Genomic DNA, 24,975 nt, shown 5'->3' on the forward strand with positions numbered 1-24,975 from the left:
TACTGTGGGAGACTGTATCAAAAGCTTTGCTAAAGTCAAGGAATAACACATCCACTGCTTTCCCCTCATCCACAGAGTCAGTTATCTCCTCATAGAAGGCAATTAGGTTAGTCAGGCATGACTTGCCCTTGGTGAATCCATGCTGACTATTCCTGATCACTTTCCTCTCCTCTAAGTGCTTCAGAATTGATTCCTTGAGGACCTGCTCCATGATTTTTCCAGGGACTGAGGTGAGGCTGACTGGCCTGTAGTTCCCCGGATCCTCCTTCTTCCCTTTTTTAAAGATGGGCACTACATTAGCCTTTTTCCAGTCATCCGGGACCTCCCCCGATCGCCATGAGTTTTCAAAGATAATGGCCAACGGCTCTGCAATCTCATCCGCCAACTCCTTTAGCACCCTCGGATGCAGGGCATCCGGCCCCATGGACTTGTGCTCGTCCAGTTTTTCTATAGAGTCCCGAACCACTTCTTTCTCCACAGAGGGCTGGTCACCTTCTCCCCATACTGTGCTGCCCAGTGCAGCAGTCTGGGAGCTGACCTTGTTCGTGAAGACAGAGGCAAAAAAATCATTGAGTACATTAGCTTTTTCCACATCCTCTGTTACTAGGTTGCCTCCCTCATTCAGTAAGGGGCCCACACTTTCCTTGACTTTCTTCTTGTTGCTAACATACCTGAAGAAACCCTTCTTGTTACTCTTAACATCTCTTGCTAGCTGCAACTCCAAGTGTGATTTGGCCTTCCTGATTTCACTCCTGCATGCCTGAGCAATATTTTTATACTCCTCCCTGGTCATTTGTCCAATCTTCCACTTCTTGCAAGCTTCTTTTTTGCGTTTAAGGTCAGCAAGGATTTCACTGTTAAGCCAATTCGCCTGCCATATTTACTGTTCTTTCTACACAGTGGGATGTTTTTTTCCTGCAACCTCAATAAGGATTCTTTAAAATACAGCCAGCTCTCCTGGACTCCTTTCCCACTCATGTTATTCTCCCAGGGAATCCTGCCCATCTGTTCCCTGAGGGAGTCAAAGTCTACTTTTCTGAAGTCCAGGGTCCGTATTCTGCTGCTCTCCTTTCTTCCTTGTGTCAGGATCCTGAACTTGACCATCTCATGGTCACTGCATCCTAGGTTCCCATCCACTTTTGCTTCCCCTACTAATTCTTCCCAGTTTGTGAGCAGCAGGTCTAGAAGAGCTCTGCCCCTAGTTGGTTCCTCCAGCACTTGCACCAGGAAATTGTCCCCTACACTTTCCAAAAACTTCCTGGATTGTCTGTGCACTGCTGTATTGCTCTCCCAGCAGATATCAGGGTGATTAAAGTCTCCCATGAGAACCAGGGCCTGCGATCTAGTAACTTCTGCTAGGAAGTGTGACTCCAGCCCGTGTAGACATACCCAAGCTAGCTTTACTCTCGCTAGCTCAGGTACCGGTAGCAGTGAAACTTCAGGGCAGGTTGTACAAGTCTGCCTGCTCCCCTGGGTATTGTTGTCCCTTTTTGACCCAAGCGGCTAGTCAAAGTTCAGGGCCTTGGGGACGTTCTAGTCAGAAGGAGAAACTGATGGAGTCTGGTATTTTCTTTGATGCAACCTTGTTTATGTACAAGGAAAGTACAACGTCCTGTGGCTCTGAACGCAGAAGGAACCAAGAACAACAGGAGCAGTTTCACAGCTAGCAGCCCCCAAAGCGCTCTTTCGAGCTTTTTCCAGACTCCTGGCTTTCTCGCCTCTCCCTCTCTCTGCTCGGTCTCTGTGTTTTCTCTTCCCACACATCCCCCCACCCAAAACAATACTCAACCAAAAGCTCCTGAGTGGGTTCACACACATCTTTTGTTATGGGGGGTGAGGAGGCTTATGCTTAGAGCTACCTATTGAAAGGTGAATTCACACCTATCAGTCTCAATGGGGTTGTCACTTAACAAATGTACTCAAGAGTCACTGCTATTGGTGCCTGAGCTAGCCAGAGTAAAGCTAGCGGGGGTACGTCTACATGGGCTGGAGTCACACCTCTGACTCTAGTGTAGACATACGCTAGGAAGCTGACCCTGCCAGCCTTACTCATACAGGGCATCCTCAATAACCCAGTCGGGCTGCCCACCCGAGTAAGAATTGCGGGACTACATTAACGTTCCTCTGTTTTTCTTTCCAGTGCTTGAGGGCATGGGGAAGGCTGTGTTTCCTTTGGAAGCATTATCCAGTCTATGAATGTGTTTATTTACTTCCTGCAGAGTTTAAATGAAGAACTTGTAATAATCTTGTCTAGAGGAAATTAATATTCATATACAGCGACACAGCAGGCAGCATCTGAAGTGCTGCTACCTCAAAGATCATTAATCCCCTGAGAAATTGTATAGCTGAATCTCAGCATCCCGAACCGCCACAGACACCAGGGCTCGGGCTCCTTGCAGACCCCCATGCGGGGCGCGAGCAGAGAGGCCTCTGACGCGAAGCGAAGCATCAGCAGATCAGTGCTGAGCCCTCAGTGGCCTCCAGTCTCATTGATCTCATTCTTGTTGGCATCACGTGACATACTTTTCGTCTCTTCTAATTTTGCTGGGGGAAAGCGGCAGCTTCCACCTTGCAGCGCAAACTTTAACTCTACGCAATAATAATAAACAAGCCCTCGAATGTAGCGCCTTCGTCTAAGGATCTCAAAGCACTCGGGAACATTTATCGAGCCTCAGCACTGCACCTGATAACAGATAGTTATCACCTTCACGTTACAGAAGGGGAAACCCTCAATGTGCAACCATGAGCAAAACTCCAATTGGCGCTAACGAGAGCCACCAATGCATCAGGGAGGGACCAGTGCCCTTAGCTCAGGAATAAGGGAGAAAAGGGAAAAAAAACATCAAAATAATAATTCCAATATTCTTTGGCTCAGTGACACCCTAGAATAGCCACGTGAGCCCATGGAGCTTGCCAAGCCCCAGGGCCCATACACCTATGACACTGACACTTTCCATCCCCTTCCCCACTCAAGCACATGAACACTCAATAACCAATTTACCCCGAGAGCCCCCTGCCCCAATCAGGACCAGCTGAGTGCAATAGTGTCCACAAACATCACTTCTTTTCCTTTATATAGCGTTTAACTCCAGCATAATATATGCTTTGTTGAATGCCTAGAAGCATGTCACAAGTCTCCTTGTTAAATAAATGACTGAAGAGAAGTAATGAAATCCATTTGCCCTGCAGCCATTTGTTGTCACTTGCAAATGTGATCATTATTTTTAATATAAAATTCTCGAGGTGATTTCAGGGAGGGAGGGAGAATCAGCTGTACAGCGCTGACTGATTCAGACTTTGTTTTGTTCACTGCTTTGCTCTTCTCCAATGCACTTCAATTTCAATACAAGAGCTTATTTTAAAGGGGGAGAGGGGAATGCACAGAGCACTTTCCGCAGTGCATTAAAGATTCCTGCTGGCTGCTCCTTAGGAGCGGGGCCTTGATCAAGATTCATCCCAGAAGAGTTACGGGTTCTTGGACGGTCTCATTGCATAATGCTTTGTATTAAACCCAGGTAAGGGGGAAGGTAAAGCACTTCTTCAGGCCAGCAGACTGAAATCCTTCGGCTGACCATCTGCATGAAGAAGCAAAGGCTGCTGCAGCAAATGTACATGCCAAGGCCAGAACGCTGCAAGCTGCCTGCAGTAGGCACAGGGAGGCAGCCACACTTAGTCAATCGCAGGGTCACTGCCCAGACGAGGGCTTTCGAAAGGCTGGGGCCTAGTTCAGCTCTGATTCAGCAAATTTCTTAAGCACCCAATTAACCTTAAACACATGCTCATGTTCATCCTTATTCAGCAAAGTCCATCAGTGCTTGGCTCATCAACTGGGGCCTCACACAGGTGCCCCTCCCACAGGATTTCAATGGCATCTCAACATCTTGCTCAAGGGGAAGGAAGGGTGTTTTCTCCAAGCCCTTGGCTTGTACCACACGGAGGGCAGATAAGCCTGTTTGGAAAGTGGAATGGTTTTGTTACATACAACAAATGGGGAAATAGGCATCTGCTTCCCTAATGAGAGGCTTGTATCTGTCACCCAAAGAGAGGGGGTCTCCAGCTCTGTGCTTGGAAAGCCCAACAAAGTCAAGGGGAGCACGGCACCGGCACTCGGAAAGCTTGCCAGATCGGGCTCTCTGCATCGGTCCTACATTTCTGTGATCTCTGAGGCTCACTTTCAGGCTTCCCCTCCACTAAGGTTTTCCCCAGGACAGGTAAGCTTGGTATTTCCCTCTGACCTCAACAAGATGAATTGTTGGGCAATAACAAAAGGGAGGAAAAAACAGTAGTTCTCTCTTGCAATGGTGGTTTTTCTTTTCTTTTTTTTTTTTTTTGCTGCATAAAGAAAAATCACTGCTACAGCCCCCTCTCCCACTGCAAACTGAACCTACTAGGCAGGGCTGGCTCCAGGCACCAGCTAAAGAAGCAGCTGCTTGAGGCAGCCAATACCAAAGGGCGGCACGTCCGGGTTGTCGTCGGCAATTCGGCGACAGGTCCCTCAGTCCCTCTCGGAGTGAAGGACCTGCCGCCGAATTGCCGCCTAAGAGTGGAGCAGAGCGATCGCGCTGCCGCACCTTTTTTTTTTTTTTTTTGGCCATTGGGGCGGCAGAAAACCTGGAGCCGGCCCTGCTACTAGGTCACTGACTTTCCATGTAGCCGGGAGGCCTAATGGTTCCTTCACAGCTTATAGAAGACACGCCTAGGTCAGCCATCAGGGATCTCTATGGACTGCCTTTACCAGCCTACTACCCCAGAGAGCAAGCAGCCTGCGCTCAACTCCATCATGCTGGATGACAAATACCTAGTGCTATTGGGCTGGCCGCATACCAGGTTTGTAAAGGCCTTTTCATTAGAGGCCTGCAAACAGGCATTGGAAATGTTTCCGATTACTCTGTTTTTTCCTGGAAGCCCTCATTGCATGGAAGTGGCAGGAACCAGGGGGAGGTAATAAAATGGGGAGAGGGCTGGGCTGGGTGGCAGGGAAGGAGGTGGTGGCCAGAGGGCTGATGAGAGGGATGGATCCCAAACTTGGGGCGAGGGAAGAAGGGAAGCCACAGTGTTGACAATCGCTCCTGCAGGCAGAATGAGAGGGCAGCAAGGTCAAAGGCTTGACCAGCTCACAGCATCTAAAACGGGGATGTTCACGGGCCTTGTGGAGATTTCATCCCTCTCAGACTTTGTCTTGCGTTGCCTCTCCCAGGATGCAGAGTCCCAGGGGCCTCATGCAGTCTCCCAGCTCATTCAGTTACACTGGGAGCTACCGGACCCCTGCCACAGCTGCTCCCCCAGGACATCCTTGCTGCCACGGGGCGCCTCCCCAGATCCCCTGCTGCCACACACGCGGGCAGCCACGGAGCACGTCAGCATCACATCCGCATCTCCTCAAAGCCCGGCCACCCGGCAGGGAACGCCCTCCTAGGGAGCAGCTGCACCACTCTCCAAAAACAGCAGCAGAGATCCACAGCACCAAGGCCTCAGGAAATACCCTGTGCCCCAGGAAGGTGCCGCCACTCCCACAGCCCTTATTCAGGGGCCCAGCATCTGAGGGGAGTCCCATCATCACTACTGCTGCCATATCCAGAGGACAGGCGCAATGGGCTGTACCTGGCTCTGGATGGACTCTACAAGCAGCCAGCTCCCCCACGCTCCCACGTACACCCCCAACTCTCTCGCCCACTGGCTAGCTACCGCTGAGCCTGAAATGCAGGACAGCAACGGTCTCAGGGCACTGACCCTGCCTGGGTTCCCGGCATCTCCTTCTCCATTTCCCATCGCCTGAGCTGCCCTAACACCATCTTCCCCAGGACAGGCAGTGACAGTCCTCCCCCCTCTGCTGCTGTTCAAGCGGCAGCAAAAGAATCTGACTGATGCCCCTTTCAGAGAAGGACGACGTTAGAACCGGAAGGTTCCATGAAGGCTAGAGCAAGAGATGGGAGAAGAGAAGAGGCCTGTCCGGAGCACAGAGGCATCCCGTGAGGAGGAGAGACATGAGTAGGAATGGGGACACCAACAGGAAGCCTGCCTGGTAACGTGTCTGCGATGACCAGCAAGAGAGGGGGAAAGCGATGGCATGAGCTGCAGCTGAGAGACAGAACAGGGAAAGAGACAGAGTGTTAGAAATTCACCTGAAAGACAGGGGAGCTCCTGGCTACCGTCTCTCACTGCAGGAGGGGCAGGCAGCAAACTGTCTTGTGTTGCTGCCTCAACCTGCCTCTGAGCTGAACCCCTCTGCATCTGCTGAGTGAATTCTTCGCTCCAGAGGATGGTGAGGTAAGGGAGACAGTGCTCTCTGGATGAAAGGGAGCCCCAAGTCCGAGTCCCAGCTCTGCTAGGAAGCACTGGGTGGCCTTGGGCAAACTGCGTAAAGCCAAAGCTTTGAAACCTGGGTTCCTAAAATCAGCCACTTCAATAAATGGCTTCATTTTCCAAAGTGCTGAGCGCCTGCTGCTCCCACTGACTGAGAGCTGCAGGTGCTCCGAGCTCTGACAATCGGACCATTCATTCAGGCTCACGGAATGGATTCGGGCACCCAGATTTGAAAATTTTGGTCTTACTCACTGCTGCGGCGCCCCCATCTGTAAAATGGGGTGAGACCTACTACGTCTTAACCTGTCATGAGGGTTAATCAGTCACTGTCTGTATTGGCACTTGGAACACAGATTTACAAAGGCCCAGCTGTGCTCCCACGGACGTAAATAATGGTAAAACTCCTTCTGACTTCAATGGGAGCGTGGCTAGGCCAATGCTATGTCAGTGTTAAGGAATGAACAGGCTTTAGGGCAGGGGTAGGCAACCTATGGCACGTGTGCCGAAGGCGGCACGCGAGCTGATTTTCAGTGGCACTCACACTGCCCGGGTCCTGGCCACCGGTCCGGGGGGCTCTGCATTTTAGTTTAATTTTAAATGAAGCTTCTTAAACATTTTAAATACCTTATTTACTTTACATACAACAATAGTTTAGTTATATATTATAGACTTAGAGAAAGAAACCTTCTAAAAACGTTAACATGTATTACTGGCACGCGAAACCTTAAATTAAGAGTGAATAAATGAAGACTCGGCACACCACTTCTGAAAGGTTGCCGACCCCTGCTTTAGGGTTTGGACCATTAAGATTCAGGGTCAGAGCCACCACTGCCAGACGCCAGGTGACCCCTTCTCTGTACCAATCTAACGCACTGCCTAGATCAGACAGACAGAATTCTTTCGACAACCCTCAGCCACAAGACAAAATCCACTGCAACGGCCACTCTGTCAAACACCTGTTCTTGCAATAAAAACAGGCTTCAGTCACCGATCCTGTTACTGCAAGCGGTGGGCACTTCACAGGCATTGCTCCTTTTGGAGCTGGAACTACCAGGGACTTAAAGCTCTGTTTTTAGTGCTTCCAAAGTTATGAGGTGATTGCAGGATAACTCCAGCAGACTAATTTAAACTACCAGAGCTCTTTGAATGGAAGGAATTTCCTAGTTAGAAGCCTGAGGTTACATGAGTTCTGTGTAATATTGCCTTGATATTAAAAAAGGAAAATAATCACCAGATATTATATTTTATCCTTCTCTCATTATTCTAAGGGGTGAGACTGAAGCAGAGAAGATGTCTCATATGGCCGGGGAAAAAGCAGGTTCTTCATATCAAAGCTTAGATGGTTAAATATTTATTCAAGTGCCCATCCCTGTTTCCCCAGGACGGCTGAATTTTAAGGCTCAGGTCTTACTGATCTATTATTCTCTTTTTGTAGCACAAAGTGTAACTTTTTAATACAGCTGCAAATTATAAAACCTGGGAATTCTTTGAAGGGAGCTTTAACTAACCAAAAGAACTTTTCCTCCAAACACATGCTCTTTCTACAGAGACACTTCTGAAGGAGAAAAGGACGGAGAGAGGAAAAACACATTCAAGATCCCACAGACAGCCTGGGACGGGGCTGGAAGGTTGACTATGGGAACTGAGGAAGACACATTTATTTGCTTTCTTCTCTTCCATTGTTATGTTTCTTTGCGGAATATACAAGGACTATCTGGCAGATAAATATCTCCTTGTGCTGCCAAACCTACCTGGTAAATCCAGACATTCTGTTATGGACTAGCTACATAGTTATAGCTGAAACTGAGTTACCATTATAATCTTGAGGGTACAATTCTCCTCTCACATCAGTTTCAGAATTCTTTGGTGTTACTCCCGATTCACCCTGAGTTGAGATCAGAATCAGGGCTTGAGTTCCTATTACATGGTAGCATTTTTCTGCAAAACATGACAGATGAAGACCGCATTCCTCTCTCTAGGCATCAGGTCCCATCTCCTCACCACCATCCCTTCTATTCTTGCAGCCCCCCAACTGGAAGATATATAATCAGCCAGGAAATGCCTGATAAAGTATACACAACTGTATTCTGTTTAAGCATAAGAGAAGGAGCATGCTGTATTCCTTGACCTGGACCATCCTTGCAGAAAGCTGAACCCATTAGGAAGAAATGAATAGGAAACACTATGTGACCAGGTGAAAAAGCTCAACCTGAAGGCACACATTCATCAACACCAATTAGAGTGTCTCAGTGGTTTAGCTATGAAGAAACTATATGAGCAGTTTTTCCCGATGGTCAGAAAATACTGGCAAACAGCCCTATAAGATGAAGCTATACATTTATGCCCTGCAAGCCTGGGTGCAGGGGAACTTCCTCCAAAGAACCCAGTTCCCTTCTGGCAGTTCTGTGCAACTCCCTAATTCATAAGAAAAACAGTCAGAGCAGAACCCCTCTCATATTCTTTGGAGATCTCCTCACTCAGCCAATGCCGGCATCATTTTACCCTGGCTTTTATTAAGCAAATGTTACACAAAGTAGCTATAAAAGTGTTCAGTCGAGCCAGAGGCTTCCTGATCATTCTAGACTCAAGCAAGAAAACTGGTGTGGACATTGTGAGTTCTATGGACCATCAATAGAGGCCTGGAAGTCACCGAGTCTGAGTCAGACAGAATGGAGAGAGACCTACAATCCCGACAGTTCACTCATCGTTTGGGCCAATGAAGAGAGACTAGGGAAACAAAGAGGGAGCTTTTCAGTCTCTTGCCAATATCCTGCCTTAGAGTCTTGAGAAGGCATCGGGTGTTTCTTACTGCTCTTTTCCTCCCGGTGACTGACAGTTTCCAAGATGGGGCAAGCAGTTTAATCCATTCTTGAGATGACCATTCTCCGGGGAAAACTACAGCCTAATGTGGCTGCTTCTATCCCAGCTCTTTCCACATGGGCACAGGGGAGGCAGCCCACCAAGCAAGCACCTAGGCAACAAGGGAATTCCTCTGTGTTTCACTGTGGATACATACATTCTCATCTAAATTCATAATCACGCCCCCAGTTTTTAAAGTGGTGAAAGGATGCACAACTTCTCATTAAGGGACTCAGCCTAAGTTTCTCTTTCAAGCATGTGAAAACCTCTGTTCCCCTTGACAGAATATTGCAGCAGTAATTAACATTAATGACATACCTAAGGAGCTCCACATGCCAGAGCTCTGAGATAACTCCAGAGACGAGCCAGTTGGTTACCGAGGCTACATATCACTGTCAAGATCCTGTATGAGGGCCATGCTTAGAGAAAGCCGGAGACATTCCAGGTCTTTGGACAAAAATCCTTGTCTCCCCTTCACATCCTTGACAGCTCGTCAAGTCGTAAAAGACACAGATGCTCATTTTGTTCTCCAAATTCCTGCATTTGAATCCCTTCCTTCCCCACTCCACTGCAGAGATTCAAGGATCTTCCCACTCCCAAACCTGCCATCATCATCATCACACAACATCCACCAGAACACCCGTAATGACTGACGTTGTCCTTCAATAACATGCTCTTGCTTCCAGGGGCCAACTTCGCTGCCTCTATAGCCCAACAAACCCCTAATGGCCAAAGCAAAGAGAGACTAGGACCAGGAGCCAGGTCTTGTATCCCACAATGACCAGTCAAACCAGGGTTTGCGTGACAATAACATGGAACCTTCAGCCAATACAACATGATTTAGCTACTGAAATATCATAGTGAGACCTTCAGAATGAAAATGTTCAGGCCTTTGATCCAATCTGCTCATTTTGGGGATAGCATCCAGGATACTAACAGTTGAAAACCGCATAGTTATAAACGTGCATGCTCCAGGAGTGTGCAGTCACATGGGGATGTTGGGAGAAGACAATAGAGAAGATGGATGTGGACTTTATAGCCAGTTGAGATGTACGTACTAAATGGTGACCCCCTGAAGAACATCAGGGAAAGCTATGTCGGTGCAGACTGGGTTAATGGTGGTGAAGACCTGTTTTAACGCACTGGATAAGCAGTCCACCCCCAGCAGAGGGAGGATGGATGGATGGATAGCTTTATCTGAGTGCATCTCTTGAAAGCAATCTGTCAAGATACAGGACAGGGAGATTGAGGTGAAAACATATAGAAATATGGAAATTACGCTGATATCTTTGGGATCAGCACATGAGAATATGGAAAGCTACGGTAATATGCCAGGAGAATTGCTATGTAACGAAGGTGTGGGATCCAGCACCCATCTTATTTACGCTGGTGACAATCAGGAGCTATTCTGCTGAAGTCAGTGAATACAAATCAGTTCAGGGAGAGGAAAATCAGGTTCTGTCTCTAAGGATGAGATTTTCAAAGCTGCCTAGGAGATTTCAAATCTTTGGGTATCCAAATCCCTGCAGTAGCTTTGGAGCATCCCCCTACTTTAACATACACCATCTTCCAGCTCCTCGGAGCACTCTGCACACAGGTTTTGCACCAGAATACTAGGTGACTTTGTATCAAAATAGCGGTATCTGAACAATTCCTGGTGTGGACACAGTTATTCTGGTACAAGGGTGCCTAATCCTGGAATAACTTGTTCCCCTTCTTGTAAGCCATACCAGGGTAACCCCAAGTATTCCGTTATAAATGCATCCACTAGGGTGGTTTTACTGCTTTAACTATACCAGCACAGCTTACCACGCCTGACTGGTGCTCACACACACTCGGTCATACCACTTTAATTTACACTTAGGGTATGTCTACACTTGAGCTGGAGTTGTCAATTCCAGCTTGAAGTGTAGACACACCTTCGCGCCTCTGATAGTGCTAAAAACAAAGGTGTCGCTGCAGTGGCACCAGCAGCCGGAGGGCCTTGCTGCCCGAGTACAACCTAGCATTTTGGGCAGGATCGTATCCGGGGCAGTTGGCCTGTCCCACCGCTCGCGCCACCATGGTTATTTTTAGCAAGCTAGCATGGGTATGTCTACACTTCAAGCTGGAATTTACCCCTCCAGCTCCAGGTGCAGACGTACCCTTAGCGTGATACAAGCCCTCTTCTGACACAAGCTGTCACTAGCAAGAAGCCAATCCCCTCAGGCCATGCAGTGCATTAAGCTGGCAGTAGATCAGTAGAGTTGGACAAGCTAACCGTCAACAAGGCCTTAGGCTTCCCCATGTGTTGGTAATGACTACAGGCAGGTTTAAGGGAATCTGACTTGCACAGTGTCTGTTAATCTGGGCTGTGCAGTGGACAGCATTAGGGCGGTGGTTAAAATGCCTGGATGTTTGGCAGAGATGGCGATTTTAAATGAGCGCTTGTAATTTGTGTTATATGGTGCCTGGAGTTTACTTTTAACTGACCCAACTTTTGTTCTCCCGAGTACCATGCATTTAAGACCTTCCATTCAGTTTGTTTTTTGGCTTCTTGCTGATGAATAATCACTAATTACCCATGAAGAATTTAAATGGCCCAAGAAACTCATGAGGCACTGAACAGGCATATATTACAAACCATTGTAATCATTTCATTTCAATTTCCAGACCATTCCTGAGATCTTCATGGACTGTGGATTTCTGGAAGCCAGGGGGACCTTTTTAGGAGTAATGTTCCATACCTCAGCATTATGGACAACAGCTGGACACTCTGCCAAGGCAATTTGCTGCTATAGGCTCCAGAAATTTAGCCACCACTCAGGAACGGTTAGCGTTGCTTAACTTTAACAGATGCAGGCATATGGAAGTGATAAGTTGTTACCATGTAGAAACAATCTACCAAACGTACAATGCAAACTAATGCAGTAGCCGTTATCAAGAATAAAGTGGTACATGGTAGCCCGTCCCAGACAGGGCCTGGTCACTGCTACTGCTCTCCTAAAAGGAGAACCTGCTCTTGCAAGCCCATAAAATCCCAAATCCTCTCCGAACGTCAGGAACCATCCACATGATTACATCATTAGGTGGGATCCTAGCCTGTTCTTTTCAGCTGAACTCTACCTATACCAACCTCCATCCCAGAAGCACAACCAATTATGTTTCAACAGGCCTTCACAAATTGGGTATTAACTGCCGATGGTTATCTGCCAGCTGAGATGAACACTGCTACCTTGCTAAGGAGAAAGAATCAGGGGTGAGAAGGCACTGGACTGAGACTCATGAGATCAAACCCCAACTCCCAGCACTGCCACGGACTCCCAGTGTGACCTTAGACAAGTCACTTAGACTTAGGGCTTGTCTACATGAGGAAAGTGACCCGCAGAACTACAGCGATGCAATTGTACCACTATAGCTGTGCTGTGTGGACACTGTTCTGGAAAAAAAAAAGTGACTGGCATAAAAGTGACATAGATTAAACTGGAAAAGGCCACTCTTATTCTGGAATAAGACTGTCTACATGGGGAGTTATGCCTGTGGAGGAAAAATGGTCTAAGGCCTAAACTTTGGTCAAGTGAACTGTATGTGTGGCCTGGAGGAAGGAGAAAAGGGGGGGGAAGGGTAAAAGGAGAAGGGTAGACAGAAATCATAAAAGCAGAACTAACTGTAGAAATTATAAAAGTAGAATTAACCTTTGTAACAGACTATGATTAATAGATGTCAGGTGACAGAGCAAGAAACCGCAAAGGACAAAACTAAGAAAAAACAGGAAAACTTGTTTTGCTTCATCCCTTATATGGATGTAAAACTTTAAGGAAGTATATGTAATTTTTGTGGTTTTATCCTATATAATCTCTCGCATTTTATCTGTCAGGGGGGTTCGGCTGCCTTGGCTGACTCCCCCATGCATGCATGTTTGATTGATCAATAAAGGAGCCTCAGGCTGTCTGATCTAAAATCAACCGTGTGGTCAATTTTCCACAACATGCCAGTATAACTCTAGCAGTTTAAATTCACACCACATCTTACACCGGTATAACCTTCCCATTTAGACAAGCCCTGATACTCCCTTTCTCCCACCCGCTGTCTTGTCTACTTAGAATGTAAGCTCTTCAGGGCAGGAACTGCCTCTTACTGTATGTATATACAGCACCTACCACAATGGGGCCTTGTTCTTTGCTGGGGCCTCTGGATGCTCTCACAATGCAAATAATAAACATGAATGAGTGGAAGGAAGACAAGAGTACACCTGGGAAGGGAGGAGCCACAAGAGAAGTTGGGCTGCAGGAACTCTGAAGGCATTTTTGGAGAAGTCTCACATTTTGGTGGATCTAGGTCACTTTTAGTTCTTGTCCACTGTGCCTCACATAGGTAACTTTCTATTAAAGGATAGAGGGACAACATACACACGATGAGGGCTTAATCTATTACAAAAATGCTAGGCAAAGATTAACTGTAGTAAACTTTCTGACTGCAGTATATATTTTATAGAAAGACGCCCTTTTGTTGCAAAAGAAGTGGAATTAGTTTATAGAGGGCCAGATTCTTCTACCCTTACTCACACTGAGCAATACCTTACTCTACAAGTAATCCTTTTGATTTCAATAAGACTACTCTTGAGAAGTATCTTACTCTATCAGAAGCCCTAGAGAAATCAACCGGACCACTCACAGAGTAAGGCATTATTCAGTGTCAGTAAGCACTGACGAATCTGGCCCATAATAAATTTAAAAGCCACCTTTCTTCTCTAACCAACCTGAGGACTTAGCAGCTGAACACAGATAACTGCTTAAACCTTTGTCTGCCTCTGTCTGAGAATATAAGAAAGAGCGGCCTCTCTAATGTACTAATTACAATCCTGAAACACTAATGGGATTAGAAGGCAAGATTCAGTGGTTGCCTCCTAAAAATCATTAAGCGCTATTATAGTAAATTAACCTCCACTGTTCTCCAAGCAGCTTTTGGGAGCCCATCCCCATCTCTCTGCATCAGTGTGATGAGCCCCCAGTAGGATGCGGGAGAGATGGAGTGCTGTTAATATTGGTGCTTTCTTTCCTCTATTAATTTAGCTTAATAAACTCCTTGGCCTGCGGAGATTTGCCTCTTGCTAGTCACTGCAGTGGAGGGCTCGAGTCACACTAATTGTAAATTAAAGTAGCATGACCTAATGTGTCTGAGCACCAATAGGAAGTGGGAAAGCAGAGAGGTTAAGCAAACTGGAAACAGCATGCCAGGGGCTGAGGCCCCTTCTGCAATTAGCAGCTGGGAATGGATGGTTACATTCCACACGTCTCTCTCCCACGTGGGTGCCATCAGTCCCTCACGAGAAGGCACCGAGCTCACCTGGAATGTTTAATTACAAAAAGGAAAGATTTACGAAGAAGGAAGCAGCGATGCTGTCTATCCACAGCTGGTCTCCTAGCAGGTCTATGAGGCCGAGTTAATGCATTAGTCACTGGGGGTGCCATTGACAATGACAGGGATAATCCACAAGGGGCAAGAATAGCGACAGCGTAGCGAACAAAGGTTTTCAAAGTTTCCCTTTTTTGCAGGGTAGAATAGGAAGCTTGTGAACAAAAGGACAGAGCTTCACTAGCTAGCAGCGCAGTTCCCGGGGATGGGCCCTCTGGGCCACAGTACAGTGTGGACCTGCAGTCCAGCCACCCCATAGTGTACAGGGGCTGGGATCTGCTGTAGGATCCTCTTACTTTCAAGATGTGACACAGTTTCCCCACTTGAAATGGCATTTCGGCTTATTCAAACTCCCTGCTTACACTAGGCATGACGGTGGCTATTCGGCTGCTAACATTTGAGGGTTTGGTTGTTGGGTGGGGTTGCCAGAGGAGCTAACGTGGTTGGAAGCTCTTAAAACAGGGGTGTGCTGACACAAGCCATGGTTTAGTGCCATGCCAGTAACGCGTTACAAACCTGCTTCAAAGTTGTAACGGATGATTGGGAGAGCTGCGGGTCAGTGTCCATCTCCAGCCGCGCTGTCCCATTGCAGGTTCTCTACTGATTATTAAGGTCATCCGGGGGGGAAAGACGGGGTAAGTTAGGGCCTGGTATTGCTAGTGTAAAAAACCCAAAGCAAAACAAGCTTTGCTGCTATCTAGACAGCACATACTTTTCTTCTTTAGCTTTGCAGCTCACCTGTAAGGAAACACCCCTCTGCACAACAGCCTAAAACACAGCGCTGAAACCTCTGCACCTTTGGCCAAGAAGTTTTTATCATTGGTAGAACAAATGTTGCTCTCCAGCCTGGGAGAGCAGTGGACTCTCCACACCCAGAGTCCACTTAGCTTATTCCACTGACAAAGCTCCCCACATGCAAGGTAGAAGTGCAACACCAAGTCCTGTGTCTGAGAATGGCTATTACAAACGCACCAGGGGAGAAACAATAGTGACATTGAACAGATGGTGCTGAGTCAGAAGAAAACCATCCCTATAGCTATGTACCTACGCGGAGGGGGACGTGTCTGTACGTACCGGACATAAGGCAGAGAGAAGTCGTTTGCGGGCGATACTAACAGAGACTGGACGTTGCAGACCAGTAACCAGTCAGCTCTGAAAATAGCATCGAAATCACTTTGTCCCCATGCCAGAAGGAGAGAGCATGAGGTCATTATCCATGCCCTGGAAGCAGCTGCCTCCCCACCCCTCGCTCATTGCATTTCACATCCACTCCACCACCGAGGATGCTGACACTTAAGAAGAATGCCCTCTCCTTAAGAGCCCGGTCCCTGGCTTGGCATGGTCGTGAGTGCCAACTGAATGGACTGGGCCTGTTCTGGGCATGAAGAATGAACAAGAATCAGCCGGTGTGGATCTACCAATCTAGCATCATGCCCAAGCGCTAATCCCATTCAAAACGGCAAAGTGAATAAAACTGCCATTAGGCATGGACTCACTGGAGACTGAGCACGGCTGGGTTCCCACTACAGGAGAAAAGGTTTCGTTCCCTAGACTCAGCAGTTCCAAGAAACATTCAGCTCCTCTCCCCTTTCCATATTAATGAGCACTATAACGATGCAGGAGATGCCGCAACACTTTCATGCCACTTGGGGTACAGACAGCAGAGGAAGCCACGGGTAGGAGTTGCAGCTAACGGTGGGTTTGGGGAGCGGCTAACAGAGGAGCAGGGCAACCACAGCCGCATCTCATTGGGATAGGTGGGACGCGTCTGCTTTAAGTGCCTACAGCTCATTTGCTAAAGGCTGGGGCTGCGTTTTGGGGTCTCTGCTTCCCGCAGTCAGACTCACTTCAGCTGGAGTGTGTCCTGGGTAACCCGCATCAGCCTGCCCCTTTTACACAGTGCCCCCACCCCTTCAGACAGTCCCTATCGCAGTGGTCTCCTGGTGCTGAGAGAGAGGGAATGGGCCCCCGTTGAGACCAATCCCAATAGCATGCTCCAGGGTCCGCCGGCAGGAGATAGTCAGAGGTAGGCAGCTCTGCCCCGCAGGCCCCGAGCCTGGTGCTGACACACCGCCCGAGTTTCAGTGAGCCCTGGAGTCAGAGTGCAAGGAGTCTGATTCTGACTAGATGATACAGGATGGGAATATAACTTCCCAGCACAACAGCTCCCTCCCCTGGCGAACGATACCCAGCCTGCGGGGCAAAGGAAAAGACAAGCAAGGTGTCATCAAAATGCCTTAGCCAACCACCCTATCGTGGACGATTCGCCATGACCCCAGGGCATTTCTTGCTGTGCGGCCTTTGCCAAACTCCTCTCCTACCCACAAGCTGCAAGTACCGTTAATTGCTCCGAGTGAGCATTGCAGTCCAGCATGACTACGCACTAGTGCACTGCACACGTTGGCTCTGCTGCATTAGCGGCATAAAGAGTCAAAGGTCCCTGAGCTCTGGATTTTCCTGGAGGAACGTCTCTTTAATGGGAAAAATTCTAATATGAAATGTGATTAGACTGGGCGGAGGGGCAGGTAGCAAAGATTCTTTCCTCTCTTGACTGCTCCTGGGGTGGAACTGTAGACAGGGAAGACAAATAAAAACTCAGAAAAAGTCATGAAAGCTAAAGAAGAGACTCAACAGCCACTAATGCACACAAAAAAACATTACCCCAATAACTCAAGTTAATACAGAAAAATATGCAACAAAAGCCACAGAGAAAGGAGAACAGTCAAAGACTCAAAGCTAGTGCTTTAGAAAAGGCTGGAGAGAAGCAGAAAGAGCAGGTTTCTTAGTACAGAGAAAACAAAGAGCAATTATAGTTCTAATACAATTGTAAGAGTGGTTCTACTTATAATAGTTCTTTGATTGGAAGCTTATCTTTGGAGTGGGGTCATCTTTTAGTCATGTATTTGTACAGCACCTAGCACAGTGGGGCCCTGATCCATAACTGGAGCCCTAAGGTGCTACCATAATACAAATTAATAATAATACAACCACCACAAAGGGGGATGTTTTCATGGTGTAAGTGTCAGGCACAGTAACCTAGAACACCTGTAACTACAGGCTCAAATCTCCTCGGGGCCAACAGACTCAGTCCCACGCTCTGGAATTCACTGTGGAAGCCTTTGGAATGAGACATGAAAAATGCAAGACCTGTCTGCTCGACATGGACCTTAAAGATACCACCTGGCAGTTGTCATAGGAGCAGACCTGAAGGCAAAATTTCACACTCCCTTTTTCATTTGTTAGGCTGCTGTATCCCACAAGCCAGTGGTGGCTGGTATTCCAATGGTGCTTCATGCACATAGGGCCCAGATCCTGCGTGGGCAGACCCCTGAGCCCCACTGATTTCCATACAACTTGCTATGGGCATGAGGGTGAACCTACTGCAGGATCAGGGCCTCGGTGTCTAAAGGGCTTTGGAAGCCGTCAGGGTAAATGATGTCTCTGACTGTAAATGAACATCACTATAATCAAATGGGTACTGCTTACAGGGATGCTGTCAGCTTCGAAATCATGGCTGAGATTTTCAAAGCTCCCCACAGGATCTGGACACTCTTTGAAAATCTCAGCCCATATTTTACAAGGCAAAGCTCCTGATCCATGACACTGGCACACGAGATTATTTGTAAAACCTAAATTCCTTTTCCCTCTTTACGGATGTTGTTTACTCTTTGTTCTCTGCTCAGACTGGGCAGCTAATGCACAGTAGACAGTTTCAATTTGTGTGTCTCTCACACTGGCCCGAGGCTGTTATGTTTGGACTGAAAATATTGCAGGAGGAGGATGAAATCAAAACACCCCTTACCTCCCAGTTCTCTAAACTTTATCTTCTGAAAATCTTTTATTTAATATTGGGGATAATTAAAAATAAGTGGGGGCGCAGGTTAGGTGCTTAAATGGGAGCTGAGTTCTTTGAAAAATCTGGCCCCAATTATGAGTGCTGAGCACTTCAAAATCTGGCTTGAGGAAGGATTCATTTAAAAAGGCACACAGTCAAGTTGAAATCAAGTCATCTGCAATAAAAAGTGTTAAAAAGTAGTTTCAGGGACACAAGTCTGTCCGAGAGACCCCCGCCAATTTTTGTGGTTTTCCTATTTAAAAAAAAAAAATTCTCTCCCCTACGGTGGTGTGTAAAACCCATGCATAGCAGAGAAAAGTGACTGACTGCAGAGGGGAAACAAGCGACACAGACTCCAGACTTGCCACTGCTGCAAACTGCACAAAGTAAACAAAGTAAAGAGAGGGGGGGAAATTCCCTCTAATCTTTGAGCTCCAGTGATCTTAGGTATTGCCAGAGTAAATAGGAAATTTTCAGAGAGTAGTGTGACTTTTGACTGAAGAAAAGAGGAACAGAGCAGAAGATCAAACAACAGCAAAGTGACATCCAAGAAGAAAAGGAAAGGAACGGAGCACCAGGAAAAGAGCACAATCTCCGTGTATGCCTTGGCAAGCATGCTGTACTGCAACATTTCTTTAGAGAGATGCTCGCTCTACACTGCACATGCAGGGCATAAAACACTTCTCTTTGGCACTGACTGATGAGCGACGGTGCCACTTTTGGACTTAACGAGCTGTCAATCCTATTACTGTAGCTGAGTATGTGTGCCCGAATTCGGTATCTCCAAAGAACGATCAGAAGTAGGTAATGCACGCTGCTTCCATTCATTAGGGATACACGAGCTCTAATTCAGGAAAAGAAAGAACACTGCTTTGCCTTGAATTATATATTTATGCCGTGCCACTCAAGTGCCTGCACAGCCGTTACAGGTGGAAGGCAGAGGCAGGATGAGACGGACACATTTTGGAACCAGATCCAAAGGGCACCCAAGTTTGGGGAGGTCCAGTCCTGGAGCCCTGGTACTGCAGTGTATGCACACTGGACATGGGCCACACACGTGATGGCCCCTTCCTGGGATTTACCTTTATTGTTAACAAATCACAAGCCCAGCCAAAGCTGTCTCCTGAGCTTAGCTCCTCCTAGGTTTTCCCTGCAGGACCTCCCCTCCCTACCCATAGTTCCTTCTTTGTCAGAGAGGCTTTAACCCCTCATTCTCCTCAACTGGAGCTACCAGGACTCACCTGACCTGAGATCAGAGCGAGTCGGGATAAAAGAAAACCATCTGCATCCCCATGGAGAGTGATAGGAACGTCCCGGCCTTTCAAGACCCATGCCTGGGCTAAGAACCTTGTAGGATTTAATTACACTTGTTAGCCCAGTCTGAGAGCTTGTATTTCCCACTCCTATGAGATCAGGATGCAGTACACACAGGGAGCCAGACACCATTGCAGGGTCATTTACTGCCACACATCACCATGGCATCCAAGCGCCTTCCACATAAAATCACTGGCACTAGTGAAGACCCTGGCAGATTCGGGGTCTCTGGCTCTTCCCCGTCCCCTCTCAGACTGCAGGTTTCTATCACAAGGATCCCGCACTGGCAAAAGAAGGAATGATCCATTTCAAACAAAATCCAGGACACAGAGCCGCAGGAAACCGGACATTGTAACAAAGGCCACACCAGCAACTCAACAGCAGAGCAGGGCAGAGCTAGGCTGGGGGCCTGAAATCCTTCCTGCTTCTAAACAGACTTTGAATCCAGTTCCAGCAGCCGGGGGGGGGGGGGGGGGGGGGCGAGTGGAATCCAGCACAGGAATTCTTCAGCATGAGAGCGCCCCCTGCTGGCTGCTGATCCACAGAGCTAAGGAGGCCAGAAAATTAAACAAAACTGAGCTTTTGAACAACGAGGAGTCCTTGTGGCACCTTAGAGACTAACACATTTATTTGGGCATAAGCTTTTGTGGGCTACAGCCTACCTCATCGGATGCATGGAGTGAAAAATACAGTAAGCAGTATATATATACACAGCACATGAAAAGATGGGAGTTGCTTTACCAAGTGGCAATTCTTCAACAAAAAACCTTCAAAAACAGACTCCAATGAGAAACTGCAGAACCGGAATTAATTTGCAAACTGGACACCATCAAATTAGACCTGAATAAAGACTGGGAGTGGATGGGTCACTACAAAAAGTAATTTTCCCTCTGCTGATACTCACACCTTCTTGTCAACTGCTGGAAATGGCCGACGTCCACCTTGATTGCATTGGCCTCGTTAGCACTACAAAAGTAATTTTCCCTCTCTTGATATTCACCCCTTCTTGTCAACTGTTGAGAATAGGCCACTTCCACCTTAATTGAATTGGTCTCGTTAGCACTGACCCCCCACTTGGTAAGGCAACTCCCATCTTTTCATGTGCTGTATATACACCTCTACCCCGATATAACGCGACCCGATATAACACAAATTCGGATATAACGCGGTAAAGCAGCGCTCCAGGGGGGCGGGGCTGCGCGCTCCGGCGGATCAAAGCAAGTTCGAGATAACGCGGTTTCACCTATAACGTGGTAAGATTTTTTGGCTCCCGAGGACAGCGTTATATCGTGGTAGAGGTGTATATACTGCTTACTGTATTTTTCACTCCATGCATCTGATGAAGTGGGTTTTAGCCCACGAAAGCTTATGCCCAAATAAAAGTGTTAGTCTCTAAGGGGCCACAAGGACTCCTCGTTGGTTTTGCTGATACAGACTAACACGGTTACCACTGAAACCTGAGCTCCTGAAGGAAGAACAACTGGAAGGCTATAAATAATACCAATAATTCGTGCAGACACACGAATAGCTAGGGGGGGTTACAATGGGGAACAACACGGTTTCCTCAGAAGTAAACAACAGCAACTCTCTCAGCAAAGGGCGCGCCTCACCGACGCTGAAGCAGCTACACTGCAGCGAAGGTATTTTGCTGCCTGTTTCCAAAGAGCCAGCAACCGCCAATGGCCAAGGAATGAGAGCAGCGAGTCACTCTGGTGAACTCTGTTGCAAGCTGAAGAATAATGAGCGCGAAATGCCCCTCACTAGAGCAAAGCCCAATTCTTCCCACATTCCTGCCTGGGTTTCATCTTAAAACTCTCAGCCAGCGAACGCCTGGAAAGATTCTTTGGCTGCTCAGAGGAACGAGCCACCTGTGAACGCTTGTGTTCCTCTCAATAACCAAGAATGCCACGGGTATTCACTAGCTACGCTTGCAGACAGTCCATTGAAAGCTGCCAGGAGGATGTCACGGCAATGCGCTCCTGGTCTAACGCTGCTTTTAATTATCGGCTGAAGAGGAACCAGGAAACTGGTGTCTGCAAGAGGCCACTTTTCAGCATCTCTCGCCTATTGTCGTTTTCACTTGTTTCCTGCCTCTGAAATCTTTCTAGCATCAGAGATTATCAGGCTGAAGAGGGCTCTGCAAACAACATCACTGAGGGAAGAGAAGTTTGGAAGGTTCTTTGCAGAAGTTTTTTTTTTAAAAACAAATAAATCCAAGTTTTATACTTGGCCTGGAATAACGTTATTTCTCTCTCACACACACATTAATATCTAGCACTTGAAATAGGGCAAGGTCCAGGAATATGAGAGAGTTGAAATCAAGTAATCTGCAATAATGGATGTTAAAGGACTTGCCCAAAGTCACAGAAATGCACCCACAGGGATGCACCGAGCTTTACAGACATCAAAGACACCAGACCCAGCTCAGAAGAGGAGGGACAGAGGTCAGGTGATTTACTGCCACCTTTGCAGCCCTCCCAGCTCCTGGAGCTGACCGGGGATTGATCCAGTGCCAAGCATAAGCTAAAGAACATAAAAGTCCCTCTAACCCATGCTCAGCTCCCCCCTCCCCCAGAGCTGTGACCAAAGACCATAAGAAAGAAAGCCCATACATGTCAGTCCTTGCATTGGCCTGAAAGACCATTAGGTCTGGCGGGTCTCTCCCCCCCGCGCCCCCAGAGACTAGGCACACTGCCTCAGCAGTAACCTTTTCCAGCTTGGAAAGAACCCAAACCTGTCCCTCTAATAGCATTTCCACTGGTCAGAATTCAGCATCCCAATTAACTCATCACCACTCCAGCTGCAACACACAGCCCAGGCCAACATTGCCTTTGTGCCTAAGGACCAGGTCAGGTTTAGCAGGCTGGGGCTCGGGATCTCTGTAGCAAGGGAGGTCTTACATTCAGTGCCAGACAGGTGGGCTGGGCTGGGCAGTGGATGGAGTGTTCACGGCTCCCACCAACGGCTCCGACAGAAAGCAATAGCAAGCACACCTTCAGCTTCCTTCACACCTTCCATCCATGGATCTCAAACATTCAGTTCCTCAACATTTCTGTGGGGTAAGCCTCTCCGCCATTTTACAGAGGGGGAAACTGAGGCACGGGGAGGTGGACTGACCCACCCAGGCCTACTCAGTGCCCGAACCAGGATCAGAACCCAGAATCCTGGGATACCAGCATTCTAGCTATTAAACCGCACTCACTCCGAACCACTCCCCAGGGGTGCACACTCCTCAGCCATTTCCTAGCCCCACCCCAGGGCTCCCACCCCCAGCTCCCCACCCTGCTCAGCTTGCCCAGGCACCGCCCCCAAGCTCACTTACTTGGGCGTGTGCGCCTCGTCCACTCGATGGCCCAGCTGGAACTCGTGCGACTTGCTCCGGTGCAAGGCGGTGAAGCCGGGGATGAGGTGAATCAGTTTCCGGGACGACGGGGGCGGCGTCCCCGGAGGTTTCAGCTTGTTCCTCCGCCTCACTGGCGGCGTGCCGGGAGGAGTCATGGTGGTGACTATGTTAGGCGTCCGTGGGGGGGTGTGAACAGGGTGCCGTTGCCGGGGGGAAGGCGGCAAGGAGCGGTGGCCGGCTTCCAGCGGGGGGCATAGTCCGGGATAGCCCTCCACGGTCAGTCTCTCCACGTGGGCGTACGTGGGTCCGTGGGCCGAAGCCGGGTGACAGTAGTGCTGCATGCACTTGGACTGCACTTTGGGGCTCTGGGAAAGGTGGGTTCTGATCCACTGCATGGATTCGGGCTGGCACACAGGGGTGTTCTCCTTCCCTGTTTCTGGCGTCGGCCACTGGATGGTCCAGTCTTGCTTGGAAAGGCTGCCTCCTGAGGTAACAAACAAACAGTGCCACGCAATTAGACACAGACGGCCTTAAACACACGCTCCCAATCGCAGGCCTGATTTTCAGGGGTGCTGACCAGCCCCAACTCCCGCTGATGTCAGCAAGAGCTGCCAGTGCTCTGAACCTCTGAAAATCAGGCCTCCACGGGTAGGATCTTGGTCCTTATTTACAACAGCCGAACTGAGCCAGATGCATCACCTGCCTCTCACCCTGTGCCCCAGCTGCTTTCTACCAGGACATCATGACTGACAATCCCAGAGGTCAGGGAACAAGCTTCTGCCAGAGAACTGAGTGGGCCCCACATCTTCACACCTTCTGAGTGGGGTGCAAAGACCTCTTCAGTCAGAAGAGAGACAGGTTCCCTCTTAACCCCTCAGACCTTTCGGGCAGGAGGCCGTGCATGAGATACTGGAGAACCAACCTCCCAGGACATAGCTTCCTACCTACAGCCTGCCCAGGCAGTGCTGTCATGAGCCTTATATTAGCCTCCTGCTACTCTACCTTTAAAGGGCACATTCCATCCCAAAGGACCCCAGGGGAAACACTAAAATGCAGCTGTCTCTGGGGTGGGAAACGAAGGGCAACTAGCACAGAACAGATTTATTGGCAGAAGGTGGGGGGGGGGGTCCAACTTTGGCCAGAATCCTAGGAGAATGGGCCCTAGAGAATGAACTGCCTTGGCTCTCTCCTTCCCATCCCGCTCCCAGACGTCAGTCCCTCTAAGTCAGGGTGCTTCAGTGGAGGCAGCCTGGGAAAAGCTTGTCCAGCTGCTCTCTGGGCCCTAACACTGCTGTCTCCGTCTCCAGGGCTAGCAATCCGGCACCTTTCGGCAGTGCTAAATGCACATGAAAACATGTCCAATTGGTTCCCGAGGCAGCTTTGGCCTGCACCCCCCGCCTGCAGAACAAGGGCCCCGAGTCCAAGAGGAGTGCAGCCTTTGGGACACTCTGTGACAAGTTCAGCACTGAAGCCAAAAAGGCTCCGTGAGTCACCCACATGCAAAGCGGGGGGCTGTTTTCACTTTAATCCCTGGAGAGCCTGGTGCGACGCACGCACTTAATGACCAAAGTGCTGAACGACAGTGACGGGATCACATCCTCCTCCCGAGTCCCGCCAGAGAATCCAACGCGAGCCTCTCTGGCAGGAACTCTGCTGCCCCAGCTCAGGACATTGGGGAAACGGGCATGGCACCTTCCAGGAGCTGACACCCTCCCGTCTGCACGAGCAGTCCTCAGCAGAGAGAGAGAACGCTGGGCTACTGAGCAGACACGGGACAAGTGTGTTCTCCTTATGGAAACATATGGATCACCGTAGCGCTGGAGGCCTCAGCCAAGACCAAAGCCTCTCTGTGCTGGGTGCCGTGAAACCACCGAGAGCCCCTGCCCCAAACTAGGCAGACGAGACAGACAGAGAGAAGAGGCGGAGG

The 24,975-nt window shown here is 48.6% G+C and overlaps 1 protein-coding gene across 1 annotated transcript in view; it reads right to left on the reverse strand.

Moving 5' to 3' along the window:
- KSR2 (kinase suppressor of ras 2) overlaps positions 1–24,975 on the reverse strand; it is a 277,818-nt gene that overhangs the window by 181,082 nt on the left and 71,761 nt on the right. The window contains exon 4 of the mRNA XM_065417851.1: positions 23,028–23,532. Within this exon, the coding sequence (XP_065273923.1) occupies positions 23,028–23,532 (505 nt within the window). The remainder of the gene's footprint in view (positions 1–23,027; positions 23,533–24,975) is intronic.

The sequence above is a fragment of the Emys orbicularis genome, chromosome 16 (genome assembly GCF_028017835.1).
Source record: "Emys orbicularis isolate rEmyOrb1 chromosome 16, rEmyOrb1.hap1, whole genome shotgun sequence".
NCBI classification, from domain to species: Eukaryota; Metazoa; Chordata; order Testudines; family Emydidae; genus Emys; species Emys orbicularis.